The sequence below is a fragment of the Parambassis ranga genome, chromosome 20 (assembly GCF_900634625.1).
Source record: "Parambassis ranga chromosome 20, fParRan2.1, whole genome shotgun sequence".
NCBI lineage: Eukaryota > Metazoa > Chordata > Actinopteri > Ambassidae > Parambassis > Parambassis ranga.
Window position 1 is genome coordinate 5,318,360 of NC_041040.1, and position 21,268 is coordinate 5,339,627.

A 21,268-nucleotide genomic window follows, 5' to 3' on the forward strand; every position below is an offset into this window, starting at 1 on the left:
GACCAGGAAATCAGTGAGGCGACAGACATGAGCTGCAGTGTGTATAGAGATTTTTAATTGTAATATTTTTCAGTCATACAACATAAATAAAAGCTTCCATTACAATAATTATGTCATCAGCACCAGAGCCACACATGAAGCGGGTTCGGACACAACCACAGATGACCAGAGCCAGACCCACGTCAGCCACGTCTAACCCTCAGAGCCAGATGTCAGCAGGTCAGATGTGCTGCTGGTCTGACTCTGGCTCTGCTGCTGGAACATTTACATCATGATTGTCTCTCTCCATGTGCTTCAGAATAACAACAACAACACCGAGAACAACCGAGGGAATAAATATTCTTGCTGCTTCCTCCTGTACATTATTAACAGATCAGCCTGCCTGCAGTCAGAAGCGTCCAGCTTCATCCAGCTGCTGAGCAAAACACAAAGAACCACAATGTAAAGGGGGCCAGGGTCCAAAGTGAGGGCGGTGTGGCCCCTGGTTTCCAGGCCAGTCAGTGTTACATCTGCAGCAGTGATCAAAAAACACCACTGAAGAAGACAGACAGTGATGCCTGTATGTCCAAAACACATACGCACATCTAAACACAACAACACACACAAAACACTCCACTTTCCGAGCTTTGTCCACATCACACAGTCCTCAGCGGATGATCAGAGAACCCGTTCAGAGGAGCGCCACCCTGATCTGCTGAGGACTTTGTGCGGTGGCTGAAAGCACAGGGTGGTAAGTGAGCGGAGCCGGATTCTTCTGAGCTGAACAGAGTCGACCAGACTTCAGTTTTAATGACTGGCTCCTTATGAGTGGAGTCCCACAAGGCTCGAGTCCGGGTTTGGCCACATAGTCCTTCAGAGATCTGTGCATGCTGGGGTTTGGGTCAGTTTCTGAGGTCCATGTGTGGAATCTGACACTCCAACACCTCAGCAGTCTGCTCGTCACTGGAGCAGCTGGAAACATTTTGGCATTTTAATTTCAAACTGTAAATAAAAAAGTTTTTGGCAACTCACGTTGTAACTAATCAATAAGCATAAATCATCTTGGCTGTGATGTCACAGACAGCTGCTGCTAGTAAATACTGACGATGTTTACTTGATAAAATCATAAAGTTCATCTTCATCCTGTCCGCTGTAGACCAGCTTCATCTTCACGTCTTCATCTTTTCAGCCATACATGCTGTCTGCCAGGAGGGGGCGGGGCCTGTCTGAACGTATGCAGGCTGCATCTGGGAGCTGATTGGTGCAGCTGCTGATCAACCACATGATTGGCTCTGATGGGGTTTGGTTTACGTTCAGCTCAACAAAAAACAACAAACAACACGACAAAGTGACATGAGGTGAGAAACAGTGTGTCAGTGTGTGTCCATGCTCGCAGACAAGCCAGTGCAAAGATGTCCTCCTCCTCCTCCTCCTCCTCCTCTTCAGTCAGTAGTCTTCCGCCTCTTCTCCGCAGGAGGAGCAGGAGGTGATGAAGGAGTCTACGCAGAGTTCAGATACTCCAGAGCGACTTCATAGCAGAACTTATACTGCTCCTGTGGGGGCAGAGGTCAGAGGTCAGAGGTCAACAACATTTAAACATGTTCAAACTGAACTCTGTGACGTCTCTGATAAGATGTGTTTACCAGCAGGTCCACCATGTTTGGTTTGTTATTTCTCAGCGTTTTAACGGCGTGAAAGACGTCAACACATCGCTGCTGTCGCAACATCTCACACACGATGCTGATGCTGCAGAACACGCCGCTGCGACCTCCCCCATTCCTGAGGGGGTGAGAATACAATCAGTTACACATTCTTACCACGAGATGGAGACAAAACATCACATGAAGACTGTATCAGCAGCAGCAGAGCAGAGGAGCTGTCAGGAGAACTCCGGCGCTCTGCTGCAGCAGTGAAGCTGTGTGTTACTGTGTGTGTGCTCACAGGCAGTGGACCACGGTGCGTCCCTCCCCACCGTCGTACTCCTCCTGCCATTTGTCCACCTGGTGAACAAGCTTGAGGAAGGAGCGCTTGGACACGGGTGTGTCGCGGTACATCGGCCAGCCCAGGAACTGGAACTGCTGCACCATGCGGTACCCATCCTGTGGCTGGAGGACACAGGGAGGACAGGGGGGTCAAAAAGAGGCACCTGATCTCCAGAACTACACCCCAGGATGAGCCGGGAGGGGGGGGGTTAAATCATTAAATCACACACACCCCCACAAGTCAACACTCACAGGATGGAAGAAAAAAAAAGTTTAGGAGGAGACAAAGAAAGGAGGACAGACAGGAGAGCAGAAGAAGAAGGAGCAAAGTGGAACAGGAGGAGGAGGGAGAGCGGGGAAGAGAGGCTGGAAGAAAAGGCAACATAAATGTAAGCAGACAGGGAGGAGAAAGGCTTCATATCAAACGCACTAAGAGCTAAATCCGACCTGCCATACAAGGCGGGTAGAGACCAAAGTCTGGATTAAAAACAGCTGATATTTGGTGAGGCGGCGGGAAGAAATGAGGTGCAGGAAAACTTAAACGCAGCCTGACAGGGAGGTGAGCGGGTTTAAATCCAACACACTCTGATCTAAATCTGGTGCGGCAAGACGGAAAGTGGAAGTTTCTATCAAACGTTAGCGCAGCAGAAATTCACAACAAGCCCACACTGAGGGGGGGTTACAGATGTTAGCTAGCAGGCTATTTACAGATTAGCGTAGAGTGTTCCTGGCTGAGCGCAGACACAGGAACACACTCCATCCTGACTCACAGCAGCAGCAACTTCCTTAACAACAAATCTGTGAGGGCGGATAAAAGAAGCGCACCCTGGCTGTGTTGTAGATCCTGAAGATGCGGCTGATGACGTCCTCCTCCAGATCTGCAGAGACAAACTCCACCTGCAGCGAGCCGAGGCGATGGAGGCCGTTCTCCGGCCAGTACTGAGGACACAGCTGACAGACAGAGGCAGGTTATTGATCCGCTCACCATCAATAATCTGTGTGTGTGTGTGTGCTCACCTGTGCAGGGTCCACATCATTCAGCATGACGATGGAGGTACAATGGTAGTCGAGGACTAGACGCCAAAAGTCCTTGACTGTGTTGGGCAAAGGATGCTGGGTAACAATGAACGCTGACGGCTGCTTGTAGCTCTGCATCAGTGACACACACACATATGACAGTTACACAACAGGCAATGATGTCACACAGGTGAAGAGGTGAACTGATGCTTTACAATCAGTACTGTGTAGAGAAGGTTGAAGCAAGGCGTCACATGGTCTGAAAGGGGAGTCAAGGAAGAATCTACGTTAAGCTGAAGAACCTTCCCTCAACAGAGGTGGAGGCCTCAGACATCATCTTTCTACCACATACAATGCAGCTTCCATCCATTCCAGGAAGTTTCACTCCAAGTCACATGTTCACAGCAAGAACAAAGGGCTGTCCACCAGTCCCCCTCCGGCAGTCTCATAGTTGTTAGCCACTCGTTAGACACACCTGGCCCAGGCAGCCAGATCATCACAGGTAATTATTTTGAACTGATGAAGCTGCTTGGATGAGCAGCGAAACGTCTTCAAGAAAACTCCACAAGTCCAGACGCCTTGCTTCAATCTTCTCTACGTATGATGACCTGGATGACTGAGAATCTTCATCAACAATCAGTACTGTGTAATACAGATCATGTGACCAGATCCCCTAAGTGTGTGCAGTACGTACGTCCATGAGTGCGGCGTTGATGTAGTTGGAGCTCTCTCCGTCGATGGTGATGAGGAACGGCAGGCAGCGGTCAGGAGGCAGCACGTCCATGCAGCGGTTCTTCTCGTGGTTTCTAGGCAACAATGCGATGCTGCAGTCTTCTACTCGCAGCGTGGGCGTCACCATGTTTAGCGTCTAAGCACAGAAGCACAGCCATCAGTATGTCACAGTAACACATGCACGGAGAGGCGTGTGTTCTCATTACCCTGAACTCCTCTTTGATCTGACTGGAGTTGGTCTGAGGGTCCAGTCGGTTCATCTCGTAATAAACCGACCGCAGCTGATTGGCTGGGATTGCCGTGTCACCACAGAGACACGCCTCCAAGATGGCGTCATGGATGAAGACATACTGCTCCTGGCAGACATGTGGGGGAGGGGGAGAGACGTTTTATTAACAATATTCCTCCACCAGGTTTGATTGACAGGAGGAATGTTGGTGAAATGTCACTTCATAAAAGATTTATGTCAACGGGGGGGGGGGGGGGCAGATGAGTGACATTAAAAGTTAGAGAAGGTCACTGTTCGTCCATTTCTGTCGCATCCTCTCAGTGAGACATGCTGCAGTCTGAAGGGAGGAAGAGCTATTTTACCTTTAGTCACTGAAAACCTGCCGTGCCGCAGATCTGACTGTTCTGTTAGGAACATATGGTCCTAGCAGGTCCTGCAGAGATCACAGAGCTAGTCCAGGTACGGGGAAGGGAGGACTTACAACCACTCTTTCAAGTATCTTAGAAGTAAAGGTTAGGGTTAGGGTTAGGGAGTGTCTGGGTCTAGTGGAGGTTTTTTAAGCATAGGTCTGATCACGGCAGAGTTAAAGCCTGGTCCATATCCTGCTGCAGCTTGATCTGTCCTAACATGGAGTCTCCGATCACAGGAGTAACATCCTCAAGGAGCCGCGATGGGAAGAGGCATGTTGGGAGGCCGATGGCCAGTAACCATTAAAGGACCACCGTACCTTTCCAACCTGTGTGTATTGTGCATTCGAGTACCTCAGTCTGGACCATGTTGACCCTTCGTGCTCGCAGCTCTCGGACGCAGTTGTAGATGTCGACCACACCCTCTCTCTCTGCCATGTCCAGCATGATGTCGATCACTATGAAACACCCTGTGCGTCCCGCTCCCGCACTGACACACACACACACACACACACACGTTAATACTACACCCATATATATATATATATTCAAAAGATGATTAAAGACCAACCTGCAGTGGACCGCTGTGGGGCCAGCAGTGGGCGGAGTTTTAGCTTTGACACGGCGGATGAAGCCCAGCAGTCCGGTGGCGTGGAGCGGGACACCGTGATCGGGCCAACCGGTGAAATGAAACTGCCGGATCTCCCTGATCTCTGCCACGCCCCTCTAAACACACCACAAGAGCTCAGCTTAGACACTCAACATGTACCACTGTCATGGTGACAAAGTATAGGTTATGACTATATGTATATGTATGGGGCCGGTGATCACATGGCAGGTCACATGGCAGGTCACATATGACCTGTGCTGCTCAGTGGTCTGTGCTTACCTTTTCCACAGCGAAGGTCCGGATGACGTACTCAGACAGCAGCTGAGTCTCGATCAGCGTCACCTTCATGTCACCGTAGATCTCGGTATCATCAGGCCAGTACTTACAACACTTCACCTGCACACACACACACACACACACACACACACTGAGGACTGTTGTTTATTCACAATAAATAAATGGACTCATTAATTAAACAGAACAATACCAGCCGTTATTAAAACCTTATTCGAAGCTCCGCCCCCTCCTGTCCTCATTAACAACTAATTAGTGCTAATCTAATCACACTGTCACCGTGGCAACCAATGAGAAGAACAGGTTGGGGAAGGGTAGTAAAAAATCAGGCTAACATGACTGTGCATGTGTGTGTGAGTGTGTGTATGACCGAGAAAGACAGAGGGAGATAATCAGCCAGATCTATCCCACAATCCCCCTGTGCGGCTCTCCTGGAGTGGGGGAACAGATCCCCAGTGTCTTCTGGGTAATGAGAGCTGGGATGGTGAGCCCGCCTGCAGGTGTGTGTGTTTGATCTCAGGTTAAATCCTTCAATTTCAGGAGGAAAAGAGTGGCATTTTATCCTACGCCTGAGCATCTCACACACACACACAGTTTAAACCCTGAATGAGTGTTTTCAGGTCACAGAGCTGCAGCACACTGCTACCAGACTGAAATACAGGTTGGATCTCTGACTCTGAAATCTAATAAAAGGCTTTAAGGTGCACAGACACACGTCTAACTTCACAGACGGCTTCTCATTTGGATGGAAAGTTGTGATGAACACAGTGCTGCAGTCTAAACCTGCAGATATATGCATGACTGACACAGGGATACACACACACACTCACACAGGTGAATGTGTTGCATGTGTGTATCGCCTTCTTTGCACCTTCTTTGATTATAAATGAAGGCTGAGCCATCGACCAGACAAACAAATCAACCACATGAAAGTCAGGGGAGAGTCCCACGTGAAACCAGCAAGAAGGAGGGGAAGTGACAGGTGCACTGTGGGAAATGGAGTCCCAAACTTCATCAGAGAGGCACAAACAACCAGATGGCCACAACAATCAGTCTGTGTGTGTGTGTGTGTGTGTGTGCGTGTGGACTTACCCGCCCCACCTCCACCAGGTTGGTTACCATGACGATGGCAGCAGTGTTCTCCTGCCAAATCATCCGCCAGAAATCATACACCGTCTCCTGCATGGGACCTGACAAACACACACAGACACACAAACTTCATATTAGACAGCAAATCAGCAGGCGGCACCAGAGCTGTACATGAATTATAATGACTCTTTTAATTAATTCAGATGACACACACACACACACAAACACACACAGAAAATGTTTTTAATCACTGTTGACAGTCTGTGTTTTGACGAGCTAATTAGTTCATGCTAATCCATTCCTGTCCTCAAGTGTTTTACAGCAATGAACACACACACACACACACACTCTCGCTCCATATTCATGCTCACACACTGAACACTGGGATTTGCTCAGGATTATTACCTGCAGTTTGGTTGTCAAACACAAAGTTTAGAATCCTTCTGGTGACACCTGTGGTCAGCTGAGATAACTGCAGTTGACTGCAGCCTACGTCTATTTACTTTATATAGATAATATACAGAGGTAGTTTAACACCACAGAAGAAGAATCCCTCCAGTGAAGGTGTGTTTATGTCATGACAAACAGTGGAGCCTGCAGGCGCCCTGCCTGCTCCTGAGGAGTGAAGCAGAGGATGCTAAGCTATGCTAGGCAGGGGGATGCTTACCTTGGGTAGCAACGTAGTGATTGGGTCTGTGGTAGCCCTGAGAGGAGAGAGAAGGACAGAAGTATTACTCTCAGACCTGATGGGCACTCTGCCTGTGGACAGTCATCAGGTGTAGTCGGCACTAAAATCTGATCACTGGGTCTCAGTCATTCAGGCATGTTGAATCTCTCTGATGTGATCTGATCAAAGACCCCACTGCAAACACGTGTTGCCAACAGCCAATGAAAAGAGAGGGCGGGACAAGGTGACAGCATCAGAAGACGACAGGAAGCAGCGGGAATACAAAACCTGCTGAAGTCAGTCTGTTAGTGAGTCCTCCTAGTCTTTAAAAACCTGTCCCCAGACTTAGCTGCATTATCAACATGATCAACAGTTTATAAGTATGAGTGTAAATATTTAAGTATAACAGCAAGTTTACATGTTATGGCTACTAGTGTCATTGCTGAACATCCCCCTGGGATTAATGAAGCCTGTCTGATTCTGAATAAGCTGCTCACACAGATCACATGTGAACAGGAGTATTCCTGCAGCTGCAGCTCCACCTCCTGCACCACAGCTCCTCACAGGAACACTGACGTTTCCTCTGAGTTTGTTTACACAGTCAACACCAACCAAGCTGACTGAGGACCGCCGTCACCATGGAAACAGAGATGACCAGGACGTTTCAGACTGACCTTTAAAGGAAAGTAAACTCCTGTGTGTGTACTCACATCGATGTAGTTGGCGTTGATGTAGTCGGAGCCGCCCTCTCCGTCCTGAGGCTGCAGACGCACACGAGAATGATCGTCTAACACACACACACAGAAGCACACAGTTGTTAATTAGTTTGGGTGTCGTCATGGTGATGCTCAACACAACTAATTAGCTTCTAAATAAACTAATAACACATTAATGAGCACTTAATTACATTCATTCAGCTGAATGATACAAACACAGAGGGCTGTGTGTGTGTAATTCAAATCCAAACAGTCACATTAAATATCAGTTCAATTACATTAAACGATAAAAGCTGACACTAAACATTCTAACAGCATGTAGCATGTAGCATGTCCTCTTCTGCCTTTAAAGTTCTGAATCAACTACTGGCAGCTTGTATCTCCTGAAACATTAAAAACAAGCAATGAAGCTCCGCCCCACAGCTCTGACCCCACCTCCATCACATCTCTTCACACGGGGCAGTGTGTTGGCTTCATCACAGCTACAAATAAGAGAAGCTCCAAAAAGTTCTGTTCTACATCAACCAGAACACACGAACATCTGGAAAGTCTCAAACATCTAGAACCCTAAAGAGAACTCCAGAACATCCTGACACACTGTGCTGACACACACACACTGTCAGTGTGTTGATGCTTCCACAGTGCCTCTGAGCCTCGGCTGTAACACACTGGAGGTTGTGAGTACATACAGGCAATGATGTTGCCGTAGCGATTCTTCATGCGGTTCTCGTCCTTTTTGGCAGAATCCCACGGAGCAGACTGTCCTTCGAAAAAACTCTGAAAAGACACAGAGAGTGTGTGTGAGGAGGATCCGGAGTGATGAAATGCTCTGAATGACTTCATGCATAATGCAGAGGATGCGTTTGATTTTCTGTTTTCTCCCTGAACCCACACAGCCCAGAGTTTCTGGTCAGAGCAGATGATTAAGTCCAATTATGAGGAAGGAGGCTCAGAGAGAAGCCGGGGGCGTCTAAACACACACTGATGGCTGCTCAGAGGGGGAAACAGGCCCAGCTTTAAACCACAGAGAACACACTGGATCACATGACACATCCTGACAGAGAGAGGGATGCCATCATATATATAAACTGTATATATATATAAATCAGCCGCAATAACACCACTGACATCTGTCTGTCTGTGTGTATGTTTGTGTGTATCTCTGTGAATATGTGTGTGTGTGTATCTCTGTGAATATGTGTGTGTGTGTGTGTGTGTGTGTATGTTTGTGTGTGTATCTGTGTATCTCTGTGAATATGTGTGTGTGTGTGCGCACACAGTTCACACACACTTTGATCCACGGCAGCTTCCTAGGTTGCTCGTTAAAATGCCTGCAGACAGATGTGAGTGAGTGTGTGTGTGTGAGACAGCACTCTTAACAGCTTCAGACATCCATCAAACTGAGAGGTGAAGGATGTCACACACACACACACACACACACACACTGAGGAACAAAGAGGAAACAAAAAAAGAAAAGAATAAAAGGACAGAATGAACTAATGCCTGCTGGCATCCACTACTGTGTGTGTGTGTGTGTTTTCTCTTCAGTTTCAGGTGCTAATGCTAAATGCTAGCTGTCCTCCTGTCACTAAGGAGGTCAAAGGTCAGAGATCATGACTTTAGTGAGAGTTACACAGTAGGGGACACACTGTGTCATCACACAGGTTTGATTGGCGGATCACTTCCCTCTGTGCGTGTGTTTGTTTGGACAAACTGGAGAACAATCTGACGTTTGTGTTGATAAAAACAGATAAATATGTTCACTGTGTGTGTCTACCAGCACCTAGCTGTCTGTGCTGTCAGTGCTGTCTGTACTGTCTGTGCTGTCAGTTCTGTTTGTGCTGTCATTTGTGTTTGTGCTGTCGGTGCTGTCTGTACTGTCTGTGCTGTCTATACGGTCTGTGCTGTCTATGCGGTCTGTGCTGTCAGTTGTGTTTGTGCTGTCTGTGCTGTCAGTGCTGTCAATATGGTCTGTGCTGTCAGTTGTGTTTGTGCTGTCTGTACTGTCTGTGCTGTCTATACGGTCTGTGCTGTCTATGCGGTCTGTGCTGTCAGTTGTGTTTGTGCTGTCTGTGCTGTCAGTGCTGTCAATGCGGTCTGTGCTGTCAGTTGTGTTTGTGCTGTCTGTACTGTCTGTGCTGTCTATACAGTCTGTGCTGTCAGTGCTGTCTATGCGGTCTGTGCTGTCAGTTCTGTTTGTGCTGTCATTTGTGTTTGTGCTGTCTATGTGGTCTGTGCTGTCAGTTCTGTTTGTGCTGTCATTTGTGTTTGTGCTGTTTGTGCTGTCAGTGCTGTCTGTACTGTCTGTGCTGCCAGTTGTGTTTGTGCTGTCTATGCTGTCAGTGCTGTCAGGGGTTCTGAGGCGTCCATCCCATTTCTAATCCATCCAGTCCACTTCAGTCTGTGTGTGTGATAACTGCCTATAGACAGTAACTCACAGACTGACTGACAGCTGTCTCTGCAGCTCCTGTTTATTGATCCAGAAACAGCCAATCATCAGACAGCATCAGGTGGAATGGAGGACACACACACACACACACACACACACACACATTGTGCCTCTGCTGTTATCACGCTAACATCTGTGCTACACAGTGGTCACATGTCACCATTTACTGACTGCTACAGTCCATTCTTATTCATGCATGTCACAGAGACCCAGAGCCTGAACTCCCTGAAGAGCCACAGTGTCAAAAGAACTCCCTTTAACAGGAAGAACCCTTGAAGAGGACCTGGCTCATAAGGAGAACCTTCCTGCTGACAGTCGTACAGTCACGGTTTGTATGATGTTCCACAGCGAATGGAAGTTTCTGTTTGTTTACACGCATACACGTGAAGACGAATAAATAAACAGATTTATTTGTTTATTTATACAACTTTGAGGATTGTTTTAAAGATATTTTTCATCCTAAACTTTAGCAGGATGTGTACTAAATATTCCTGTTAGCATGTTAGCACAGAGGCATGTAACACAACAGAGGCACGAACTGGAGTCCAGGGAACCTGAACTAATAACACTCATCCAGCTACAGTGCTAATGGCTGTGTGTGTGTGTGTTGCTACAATCTAGCTTCTAATCTAGTACAAGAACACAGGACGTTCAAAATCTGAAAATCAAGAAGGCGTCTTACCTCGTTAAGCTGTCCAATCAGATTAATTAGTAAAGGAGAAGCATGGAGGGGATCAGGGAGATAACAGTCATCAGAGGGGCTACACTGTTTACTGCAGCACATCAGTAATCAATAATCAGCTGGTGAGTCAACAATCTGCAGGCAAGGATCCAAACTAAGACAACAGATCTGACTTCAATCTGCACATGTATGAAAACATGCTGTGTGGGATTAAAGGTTAATCTGTGACTGAACAGTAACAGCAGCTGCTGACAGCATCAGAGTCCTGAGCACCGACACTGACGCACAACAGCTCACGTATCAGTGACGCCACGTTTTACACCTTTAAAATCACACTTCATGTGTCGGGCAGCCAAAGTGTTTCCACACACTCCAGCCTTACCGGCCAGCAGGAGTCAACTGTCAGCTGATCAATGCATCTTATTACTATTATTGAATATGATCATCACTGTCACATGTTTCATCTATGAGTTTTAAATCTTTTTAATGTGCTTTTTTAATGTACTCGACCGTTCCAGCATCACCCTGAGCTGCTGCTGTGTGTGGAGACACACTGGGAGAGAGTCCTGTGTGTGTGTGTTGTCTTCATTTAACAAACAGACAGACAGATAGAGAGTGAGACAGAATCACCCAAGAACTCCTCACTGCTAACTTTCTGCAAATGGAGGGTGAAAACACTCCGAGTGTGTGTGTGTACTCAGTATGTATAATGGATTAGCCCTGAGGGCAGCCGCTAGCAGGCAACCAGACCTGAGCGCACACACACACACACACACGCATGCACGCACACACACACACACACACTATATATATATATATATATATATATATATATATATATATATATATATTCCCTGTTTTGGCCCATTAGCTGGGGGGAAGATCTATAATGTATGTATGTGTGTGTGTGTGTGTTTGTGTATGTGTGTGTGTCTGTGTGTGTGTGTGTGTGTCTGTGTGTGTGTGTCTGTATGTGTGTGTCTGTGTGTGTAAATGTGTCTGTATGTGTGTTCAAGTAAGTAAAATCCATTAGTAAGTTTCTCGTGATGAAAATAGGTTAACATGTGGTGTGCACACACACACTCACAGAAACCACTGTTAGAACTTTATTGGTTTGTTTGCTGCCTCTCCTCCTTGCCACCCCCCCCCCCCCCTCCTCCTCCTCCTCCTCCTGAAAGGACCGGTGGATTATTTAATACCAGCCTCAGATTACAGATCATATTACAGCTCTGTGTTTATCACAGGGCTCTGCTGGCTTCTCTCGACCTCTGAAACACACCTCAACAGGTCTGGAGGCAGCACGGAGGCTTCCACAGCTGAACATGTCAGATGAGGAGGAAGTGTGTGTGTGTGTGCCTCACCTCGTACTCCTCCTTGAAGCCGTAGCCCTCGGCACATTTCATCTGGGTGATGTGCTGCAGCAGGTCGGCCACTCGGATGGCCGGGTGTAGCTGCCCCGTCTGATAGGGCAGCGCCTCGCGCTCAGACTCCCGCTGCTTGTAGTGGGACTGGACCAGGCTGCTGGTCTCGCTGGTCATGGTGTGACTGTCGTCTGTAAGACGGACAAAGGGAGGATCACACTGGCTTCAGCCAGACTCTGTGGTAGATGATCTGATCACACACTGTCATATACCAATCAGCTGATTTTCTGTCACCTTCACTCTGAACTGATCACCTGTTGTATTGATTTGGATTTTATATTTATATTGATGATTGCTCTTGTCCTTAAAGCAGATTTGTACTGACTCATTTTGCTGTCAGTGTGATCAATTCCTAACAGATCAATGATCCTGCTGATTGATTGAATTTCTGACAGAAGTCTGAAACAGCTGGTTGATAGAAACATCCATTCACACTTCAGAAGGACGCCTCTGAGCCGTCCCACAGCAAGACGCTCTGCTCCACATCCATGGCTACCATGAGGTTACCACGACAACACAGACGAATGGAACACACATCACCCAGCATCAGCTCACATGACTGGGCGGAGGGTGGAGGGTGGTGCTGGTTTCCTTACACACTGCTGCCATAAATCGAGTTTCAATCCCAGTTTATTTAATCTGTTTATTTACATTCAGAACAGCATGGACTGAGCACCGGTTCAGGTCCAGAGCAGCACAGTGGGAGCACCGGTTCAGATCCAGTGCAGCACTGGTTCAGGTCCAGAGCAGCACAGTGGGCGCACCGGTTCAGATCCAGTGCAGCACTGGTTCAGGTCCAGAGCAGCACAGTGGGAGCACTGGTTCAAGTCCAGTGCAGCATACTGGTCTTCAGGTTCAGGTTCTTGCAGCGGCAGTGTGAAAAGAGCACAGGGTCAGAGTCCTGGACAGAACAAACCTCATTGGTGATCTGTTGGTTTTTGACCTTTGACCTCAAAGCATCCAGGACTCTGACATGAACATTTCAAAGACTCGGCGGACATTCCTTTCACTAAACTCCCTACTTCTGCTCTTATTGGCTAGCCTGGGGGCTGACTGACCAATCAGAAACTCTCTACCCCAAACAGCCAAACCAGTGATGGCAAGGGCGAGGTGAGGGGTAATGAGATGGCGGTTTGTACAGATGAGCTAACCACTGCTACGATATTTTCAACCAATCAGAGAGAGAGAGAGAGAGACAGAGAGAGAGAGAAAAGGGTGTAGCTGAAGCCTGATTGGTTGGTTGTGGAATGGTGGGAGGAGCTGGGTGTTGTCAGAGGGGTTAAAAAATGAGATGTTGCACACTGATGGTTGACATCACAGCGGGTGGTGGGTGTGGCTCCATGCGCAATGGTGACACCCCCCCAACATGAGCTTCCCCCCACCCACTAGCCCCAAGTTTAACCACTTACCATTAATGGGCACTTTACACAGAGAGAGACAGAAGAGAAAGAGAGAGAGGAGACAGGGTATAAGCACAACTTTAGCTACTGCTAACACAAAGCTAGCATGAGTCAAACAAACAGCTAGCTCCTGCAGCTCTAGTTAAACTTGTAACAGCATGCCTAAGCTAACCTGGCTAACCGTGCTGACTAGTAGCCTGAGCTAACGCAGCTGGTCTGAGGACAGCCTAGCTAACCTGAGGAGAGGAGGACGGGGGAACCTGTGCAGCAGTGTGCTGTTAGCACCAGCCACTGTTACTGAGTAGTCTAGCAACTCGTTTAGCGTGGGAGTTGGCATGTGTAGTTTGAGAAGGATTTGTTAGGCCACACCCACATACAGAAGTTTTTGTCCTTACATTACTTCCTTATGCTTTCTGCTTGCTGTAATCTGTTCTTTCACAGCTGATGAGTCAACAACAACAGCTGCTGAATGTCAACACAGGGTGGAGCGGATTTGCAGCGTCAGAGCGCCGAGGAGGAAACTTTAAGGCCAGCGCTGCTCTTCTACTCTGCATCCTGATGAGCCTAAATGAACAGAAGCTATCCCTCCCTGCACAAACATCTGCCCCATCCAGGAGTCACAGCGGTAAACCCCCTCTGGTGGTTTGTTTCTGTGGTTGTTAGCTTGTTTTCCTCCCCCCATGTGGGCGTGTTGTGTCCATGCAGAGGTTGGAGGTCACAGACAGACGTGACGTCGACACGACACGCAGGAATGTTGTGGATGCGGGGATGGAGTGAAGCCCACGGTCGATTTTAACAAAGAAAGTGTTACCCAATAAACTCTAAAAACAAGAAATAAAAAGAACCAAACAGCAAAAACATAACAAAAACAAAGTATAACCGAAGGAAGGAAACTAAAGATACATAAATATAATCACTAAAGATGGAGGAAAGGAAACATTTCCAAATAAAATGAACCAAAAAAACTAAAAGCAGCCGAACGAGAAGCAAGCAGGGATGGATGGAAGCCAGAATATCACTCTGTCTGTCTTTCTCATCTCCTTTTACTTGTCTGTCTCTCCTCTGTCTCACCTGTCCTGTCTGCTTAGCGGTCTACTTCCTGTCTGTCTACCTGTGCAGGTGTCTACAGAGGAAACAGAGAAAAGCTGTCTCACCCAGAATGGCCGTCGGCACAAAAGGATCTGCCATCAGGAGCAGCAGCAGCAGGAAGAGGGACAGGTGGAGGGACAGACGGAGGGACAGAGGGAGAGACAGAAAAAGGGACAGACCAAAGGGCAGAGGAAGACGGAGAGGGAAAGACAGAGGGACAGAGGGAGAGACAGACCAAAGGGCAGAGGAAGACGGAGAGGGACAGACAGAGGGACAGGCGGAGGGACAGAGAGAGAGACAGATGGAGTGACAGACGGAGGGACAGAGGAAGATGGAGAGAGAAAGACAGACGGAGGGACAGATAGAGGGGCAGACAGAGGGACAGAAAGAGGGACAGGCAGAGGGACAGAGGGCGAGACAGATGGAGGGACAGACGGAGAGACAGACAGAGGGACAGAGGAAGACAGAGGGACAGACAGACAGAGCAAAGGAAAAAGAAAAAAAGAAGTAAATTCAGCATCCTTCATGTCAGCAGTGTTCTGTGAGTTCTCTGCACTAACATGCTAACAACACATGCTAACAGTGTTTGTGATAACTGTGGCTTAGATCATCCATCCACCAATCAGGAGCCAGCTTTCAGGACCTGGAAGAACTACAAACAACAAGTCAGGATGCTGTCCACACATGTCCTGAGGGTGCAGCGGTGGAGGCGGAGTCAGAGCCAGTACTGAACCAATCACCCTCCACCATATTATCCTGGTGACTGGCTGCTGTCACGCTTCACTGGGATCAATCAGATCGATTGATTCCTTCAGAGAATTGTCTGATTGGTCTCAGCCTGTCAAATGTATTCATGTTTAACATTTAACAAGCCTGACTTCACTGTGTGTGTGTCTGTGTGTGTGTGTCTGTGTATTTGTCTGTCTGTCTGTGTCTGTGTGTCTATCTGTGTGTGTGTGTGCGTGTGTCTGTGTGTGTATTTGTCTGTGTGTCTGTGTCTGTGTGTGTCTGTGTGTTACCTGGGTAGTAGGAGTTGGGGACGGAGGTGCTGATGGTGTTTGTCTTCAGGGTGAAGGAAGACGGAGACGACACAGCTGGACAGAAAGAGGACAAACAGCCTTAATGTGGGCGGGGCCTCTGTGTGGTCATTAGCTTCCTCTCAGCTAACAGGAAGTTGTTTCCAGGTGAACTCATAAGATTAAGATTAAGAATTAATTTTTTAATCCCTGTGGGAAAATTAAGTGTCATCACATCCCTGAGATGAAACTAATAGTTTCTGCTGATCAAAGCTGGACAGATGTGATCTGATCAATCCTCAGACTTCCATCAGCGATCAGCCAGTCACTCTAGGTAACATCGTATTGATCATTATTGATGTTGGTGATTAACTTATTGATCATTAATGATGTTGGTGATTAACTTATTGATGTTGGTGATTAACTTATTGATCATTATTGATGTTGGTGATTATCTTATTGATCATTATTGATGTTGGTGATTAACTTATTGGTCATTAATGATGTTGGTGATTAACTTATTGATGTAGGTGATTATCTTATTGATCATTATTGATGTTGGTGATTATCTTATTGATCATTAGTGATGTTGGTGATTAACTTATTGATCATTAATGATGTTGGTGATTAACTTATTGATGTAGGTGATTATCTTATTGATCATTATTGATGTTGGTGATTAACTTATTGATCATTAATGATGTTGGTGATTAACTTATTGATGTTGGTGATTAACTTATTGATCATTATTGATGTTGGTGATTATCTTATTGATCATTATTGATGTTGGTGATTAACTTATTGATCATTAATGATGTTGGTGATTAACTTATTGATGTAGGTGATTATCTTATTGATCATTATTGATGTTGGTGATTATCTTATTGATCATTAGTGATGTTGGTGATTAACTTATTGATCATTATTGATGTTGGTGATTATCTTATTGATCATTATTGATGTAGGTGATTATCTTATTGATCATCATTGAGTGTCTCATTCAGACGTATCTATCGTCGTATATTTCAGCTGTTTGCAGGATTTTCTCTATGAAACACTGCATACATCAGGTCCTGTGTGTGTGTGTGTGTGTGTACTCACTGCGTCCGTTAAGTGTGTGTGTGTGCGTGTCCACGGTGGTGGTGTGCTGGGAGCTGTTGACCATCAGGGTCATTTCCTGTCTGGAGCTCAGAGTTTCCTTCCTCTTCTTCGCCAACTTCCTGCAGTGACAACAACAACAAGCCGCTCAGTGTGTGTGTGTGATGTAAATGATATGAACATGGATGGTGGCTCTCTAAGTGGACAAACACTTAGTGTGTGTCCTCATGTTAGAGACACAGTCTGTCCTCTGAGGCAGACAGCCTTAAGTATGTACTGATTTATTTGTTAATGATTGATTGATCGTGCAGCTGGATGTATATATTTTAACAGGACTCATTCAGGGATGCTGGGAAAGTTCAGATTCCTCCTGTGGTAACATTATCTGTCTGTCATGATGAAGATCGTATTTTGGAAATCTGGTTTTATACATGCAGCAGTTTGAGGTCGATCAGCTGTTAGGGCGGCACAGGGTGGTTTGTCAGAAAGGCGTCAGTGTGTCTGTCAGCTTCAGTTCAGCAGCGAACTGAGTTTAATGAGCCGCAACTAAACTGGAGATGAGAGCGATCCCTCTGTGTGGCTGTAACATCCTGAATCAGTTCTGCTGCTTCAGTTCATACATCATTAACAATCACTCACACACACACACACACACACACCGTGCCTCCTTTAATATGAAACCATCTGATTCAGAGGAATCAGTCAGAAGAGGAGAACTCACTGCTGTTACTGAAGACATACACGCACACACACAAAACAACAACCACACACACACACAGCCCTGTACACAGACCCTTTATTTCTCTGTCACAGTTGTGTTTATGTCAGATCTTTTAAAAACATCCACTCTGACCCCTCAGCTGTCTGACCATGTGACCTCCTGCCACCCCCCCACCACCACCACCACCACTCAGGCAGGTGAACACAAAGCGAGAGAGAGCAGGCACTGAGCTGTTTTTATCAGGAGCACGCTGCAGCAGAACAGCTTTATATCTGGTTTCAATGAAGAGAGTGTGTGTGTGTGTGTGTCATAACATCACCGGAGAGTTGTTGCAGGTTTGATTGATTTAACAACACTTAACATGAACACACACACACTGCATGTCAAGGCTAATCTATGCTAATCTAATGAGCGACAGGACAATGCTGTTAGCAGTAATGGATGTCAGTGTGTGTGTGTGTGTGTGAGAGAGAGAGTGTGTGTCAGTGTGTGTGTGCAGTGAAGCGGGGTTAATAGAATTAGCTGCCTGTAATAAACCTGTCTGATCAAATGATCGTTACAAGGAGAGACGCCATTACACACACACACAGACACACACACACAGTCCACTCAGGCTGTCCTCATACTTTTGGTCTGCTAATGAATGAAGTCTATGTTTTAGCAGTGTAAAAACTGCCCCTCACACCCTCACACACACTTTCCTGAACGCCTGGCGTTAGCCCCGCCTCCCTGCGCATGGCTGAACAGTCACATGTGTTCTTTCTGTGATGTCATTCAATGAGGTTGATTATCAGTCCTGTTTAATGCAGAGCAAAGAGGTGGAGCAGGAGCTCTGACAGTAAAACCACCGTGACGTTAACCACTGGTTTCTAAAGAGCTGCTGTGAGGCTCCAGGAGGCTCAGCCTGTCGCCATTTTGGCAGCGTTCACAGTCCGCCAAAACTCTAAAAAATATAGACAAAGAGGAGGGGCAAGGATGGAGCTGAGGTGGGAGGGGCGATGGCAGAAGCAGAAAATCGATTACAGTCACAAACTGCCTGTGAATATATCAGCCAAATGGAGCTGTATCAGATATCAGATATTAACAAAACATGGTAATGGCAAAAACATGAATCATGCAGTGCATCTACATGACCACGAGGGGGCGACATACTTGTAAACACCGGCCCTTTAAACCAACAGGAAATGATTCCTGCTGAGGTCAGCACATCACCTGAACTTGGTGTTCATTGGCTGTGGATGTCGACCCTGATCACATGTTTCAGCTCAGATTCATCATGTATGTCCACAGAAACTCTGCAGCAGTGAGCTGTGTGTGTGTGTGTGCAGGTCTGAGGCAGCTGTAACACACCCACACACACTCACAGCGACCTGAGGAGGAGTGAGCACTTCCTGTCTCCCTGAGGAGGCGTCGGTTGGAGATCGTTTAGTTCTAACCTGCAGCTTTTCTCCTCCGTCTCTGTATTTATGGATCAAACGCTGAGTATCACTATTTATACTCCTCATTTTTCAGTCAGCAGCGTGCAGCTGGAGGCTGGGTGGAGTTCGGCTGAACTCACAGCAGAGAGGAGGAGTGAGGCTTTAAATCCAGGTAAGGATGTGAGGAAGCTGAAAACCAACAGGACGCTCGGTCAGAGCTTAAAGATGCCGGACGTCCAGCCAGCTCAGTGATTACACTGAAGACAGACACAGCTCAACGAGGAAGCTCCGCCCACAGGTGCACACAGTACGCCAACTTGGTATTGCTACAGATGGTGTTGTGACAGTAAGGACACAGTTCACTCCAGCCCCTTAGCCCCGCCCCTCTGATGTTTGCATGTAGGTGTAGTGATGATGCGTGTCGTGATGCAGGTGTAGGGTGGAGTTAACAAACTACAGGTGAGACACGCCCTGCACTGCTGTTCTAAGGTGCAATGGTGGGAGGAAGGAGAGCTGGGATTAGGCCTTAATCTGCCCCCAGACTCCGCCCCTCCTCAGGGCCCGGTCCTGTCTGTCCTGGTCTACACCTGGTCATGCATGCAGGCCACCTCCAGATCAGGTTACAGTCAAACACAAGCAGCCCACAACATAGAGGTCAAAGGTCAGACACAAATGCAGGCCAAAGGTCAGCAAATCTAAGCCACTGGAAGTTCAGAGGTCAACGGTTAAGGGTTAGAGTTCTGAAAGTCAGACATGCTGCTCAAAGGTCAGAGGTCATGGCTGGACTAACAGGTGTTCTAAGGGTCAGAGACAAGGGGTCAGAGGGTTCAGGCAGGACATGGTTTAGGTGACAGACGAGGGGTCAGAGGTCGAACAGGTTACTTACAGGTAGTAAGTGTAGGAGTGATAATTTCTTCGTCTGAGTGGTGAGGGCGGAGCAGGGAGGGGATGAGATGGAGGGAAAGAAAAACAGAAAAACAGAAAAACAAAAGGAAAACAAGCGGTTAACGCCCAGGAGAGAAACAAATGAACAGATGAGTTAAGTCATCCTGCGTGGAGGCGGAGCAGTGGAGAGGTGTCACACTGCGAGGGGGGAGGGGACACAGCTGATTGGTTAACAGGGTGGAGACAAATGAGAGTGCTGAGACACACGGACACATCAGCACACTCCACTGATGGGAGGCGTGGCTTCACCCTTCATCATCATCATCGACGTCGCACGCGAACACTCGATTTACACACCGATACAAACTCCACCTCCTCTGTGTCAACAACAACACAAAGGCCTCACAGCGTCTGTATAAACCGTGGACAGAAACACAGGCCATGGACAGAGACGCAAGCCGTGGACAGAGACGCAGGCCATGGACAGAGACGCAGGCCATGGACAGAGATGCAGGCCGTGGACAGAGACGCAGACCATGGACAGAGACGCAAGCCGTGGAAGACGCAGGCCATGGACAGAGATGCAGGCCGTGTCCCGAGCGGAGCTTCGTCACCTTGCAGCCCGCAGCCTACAGACAGCCTGCAGCTCACAGACGCAGCCTGCAGCTCAGACAGCCTGCAGCCTACAGACAGCCTGTAGCTCACAGACGCAGCCTGTAGCCTACAGACAGCCTGCAGCTCACAGACGCAGCCTGTGGCTCACAGACAGCCTGTAGCTCACAGACAGCCTGCAGCTCACAGCCCGCTGTAATGAGTGTGACCTCGGTTTGGTCACAGAGTGGAAATCAAACGCACCCATCGACATTAAAAAGCTCATTAGAGGCTCAACACACACCTCTCCGTTTCTCTCTCTCTAATAACTGCAACAGAGATCAGAGCTCGATCGACCCGCTAAATGAATAGAACTCAAACTCACCACATCGTACCAACACACACACTTTGTTAAAATGTGTGTGTGCAGTGAGAGTGTGTGTCTGTCTCTGTGTAGCCTGAAGCCATTCAGCTCCAGGCGACTCTCTTTCATCTAAATTTCTCTCTCATCTCCAACGTTCTCCAAACACAGAAGCTTTTCTCTCTGTGTTTAAATGTGTGTGCCCGCAAACGATGTGTGTATACACTGTATTAGTGTGTGTGTGTGTGTGTCCCAGCGGGGCTGTGTGTTTGATGTTGGAGAATAAAGTGGGTCCGTATACAGTTTAATGGTGATTACTGCTGCAACCTGCTCCATTATTTATCCTTATCGTCCAGCAGCCGTCACCACAGACGCCATTTAACCCTTTATTCTACACCGAGCCCGTTTCACACGG

The 21,268-nt window shown here is 47.5% G+C and overlaps 1 protein-coding gene across 7 annotated transcripts in view; it reads right to left on the reverse strand.

Moving 5' to 3' along the window:
- Nucleotides 1-41: 41 nt before the first annotated feature.
- Nucleotides 42-21,268, reverse strand: part of LOC114452950 (receptor-type tyrosine-protein phosphatase mu-like) — a 75,812-nt gene continuing 54,585 nt past the window's right edge. For 2 of the 7 annotated variants that reach the window (XM_028432505.1, XM_028432510.1), the window contains 19 exons: nt 19,903-19,935; nt 16,881-16,999; nt 15,783-15,857; nt 14,829-14,855; nt 12,215-12,405; nt 8,412-8,499; nt 7,717-7,793; nt 7,007-7,043; nt 6,343-6,440; nt 5,236-5,352; nt 4,918-5,072; nt 4,701-4,836; nt 3,917-4,066; nt 3,673-3,846; nt 2,979-3,110; nt 2,787-2,912; nt 1,921-2,084; nt 1,623-1,758; nt 42-1,532 (listed from right to left, as the gene is read on the reverse strand). In XM_028432505.1, coding sequence (XP_028288306.1) covers nt 1,479-1,532; nt 1,623-1,758; nt 1,921-2,084; nt 2,787-2,912; nt 2,979-3,110; nt 3,673-3,846; nt 3,917-4,066; nt 4,701-4,836; nt 4,918-5,072; nt 5,236-5,352; nt 6,343-6,440; nt 7,007-7,043; nt 7,717-7,793; nt 8,412-8,499; nt 12,215-12,405; nt 14,829-14,855; nt 15,783-15,857; nt 16,881-16,999; nt 19,903-19,935 — 2,089 coding nt within the window. In that variant the 3' untranslated portion in view covers nt 42-1,478. Of the gene's footprint in view, nt 1,533-1,622; nt 1,759-1,920; nt 2,085-2,786; nt 2,913-2,978; nt 3,111-3,672; nt 3,847-3,916; nt 4,067-4,700; nt 4,837-4,917; nt 5,073-5,235; nt 5,353-6,342; nt 6,441-7,006; nt 7,044-7,716; nt 7,794-8,411; nt 8,500-12,214; nt 12,406-13,683; nt 13,696-14,828; nt 14,856-15,782; nt 15,858-16,880; nt 17,000-19,902; nt 19,936-21,268 lie in introns of all 7 variants that reach the window. The other 5 variants (XM_028432504.1, XM_028432506.1, XM_028432508.1 and 2 more) reach the window with 5 other exon arrangements.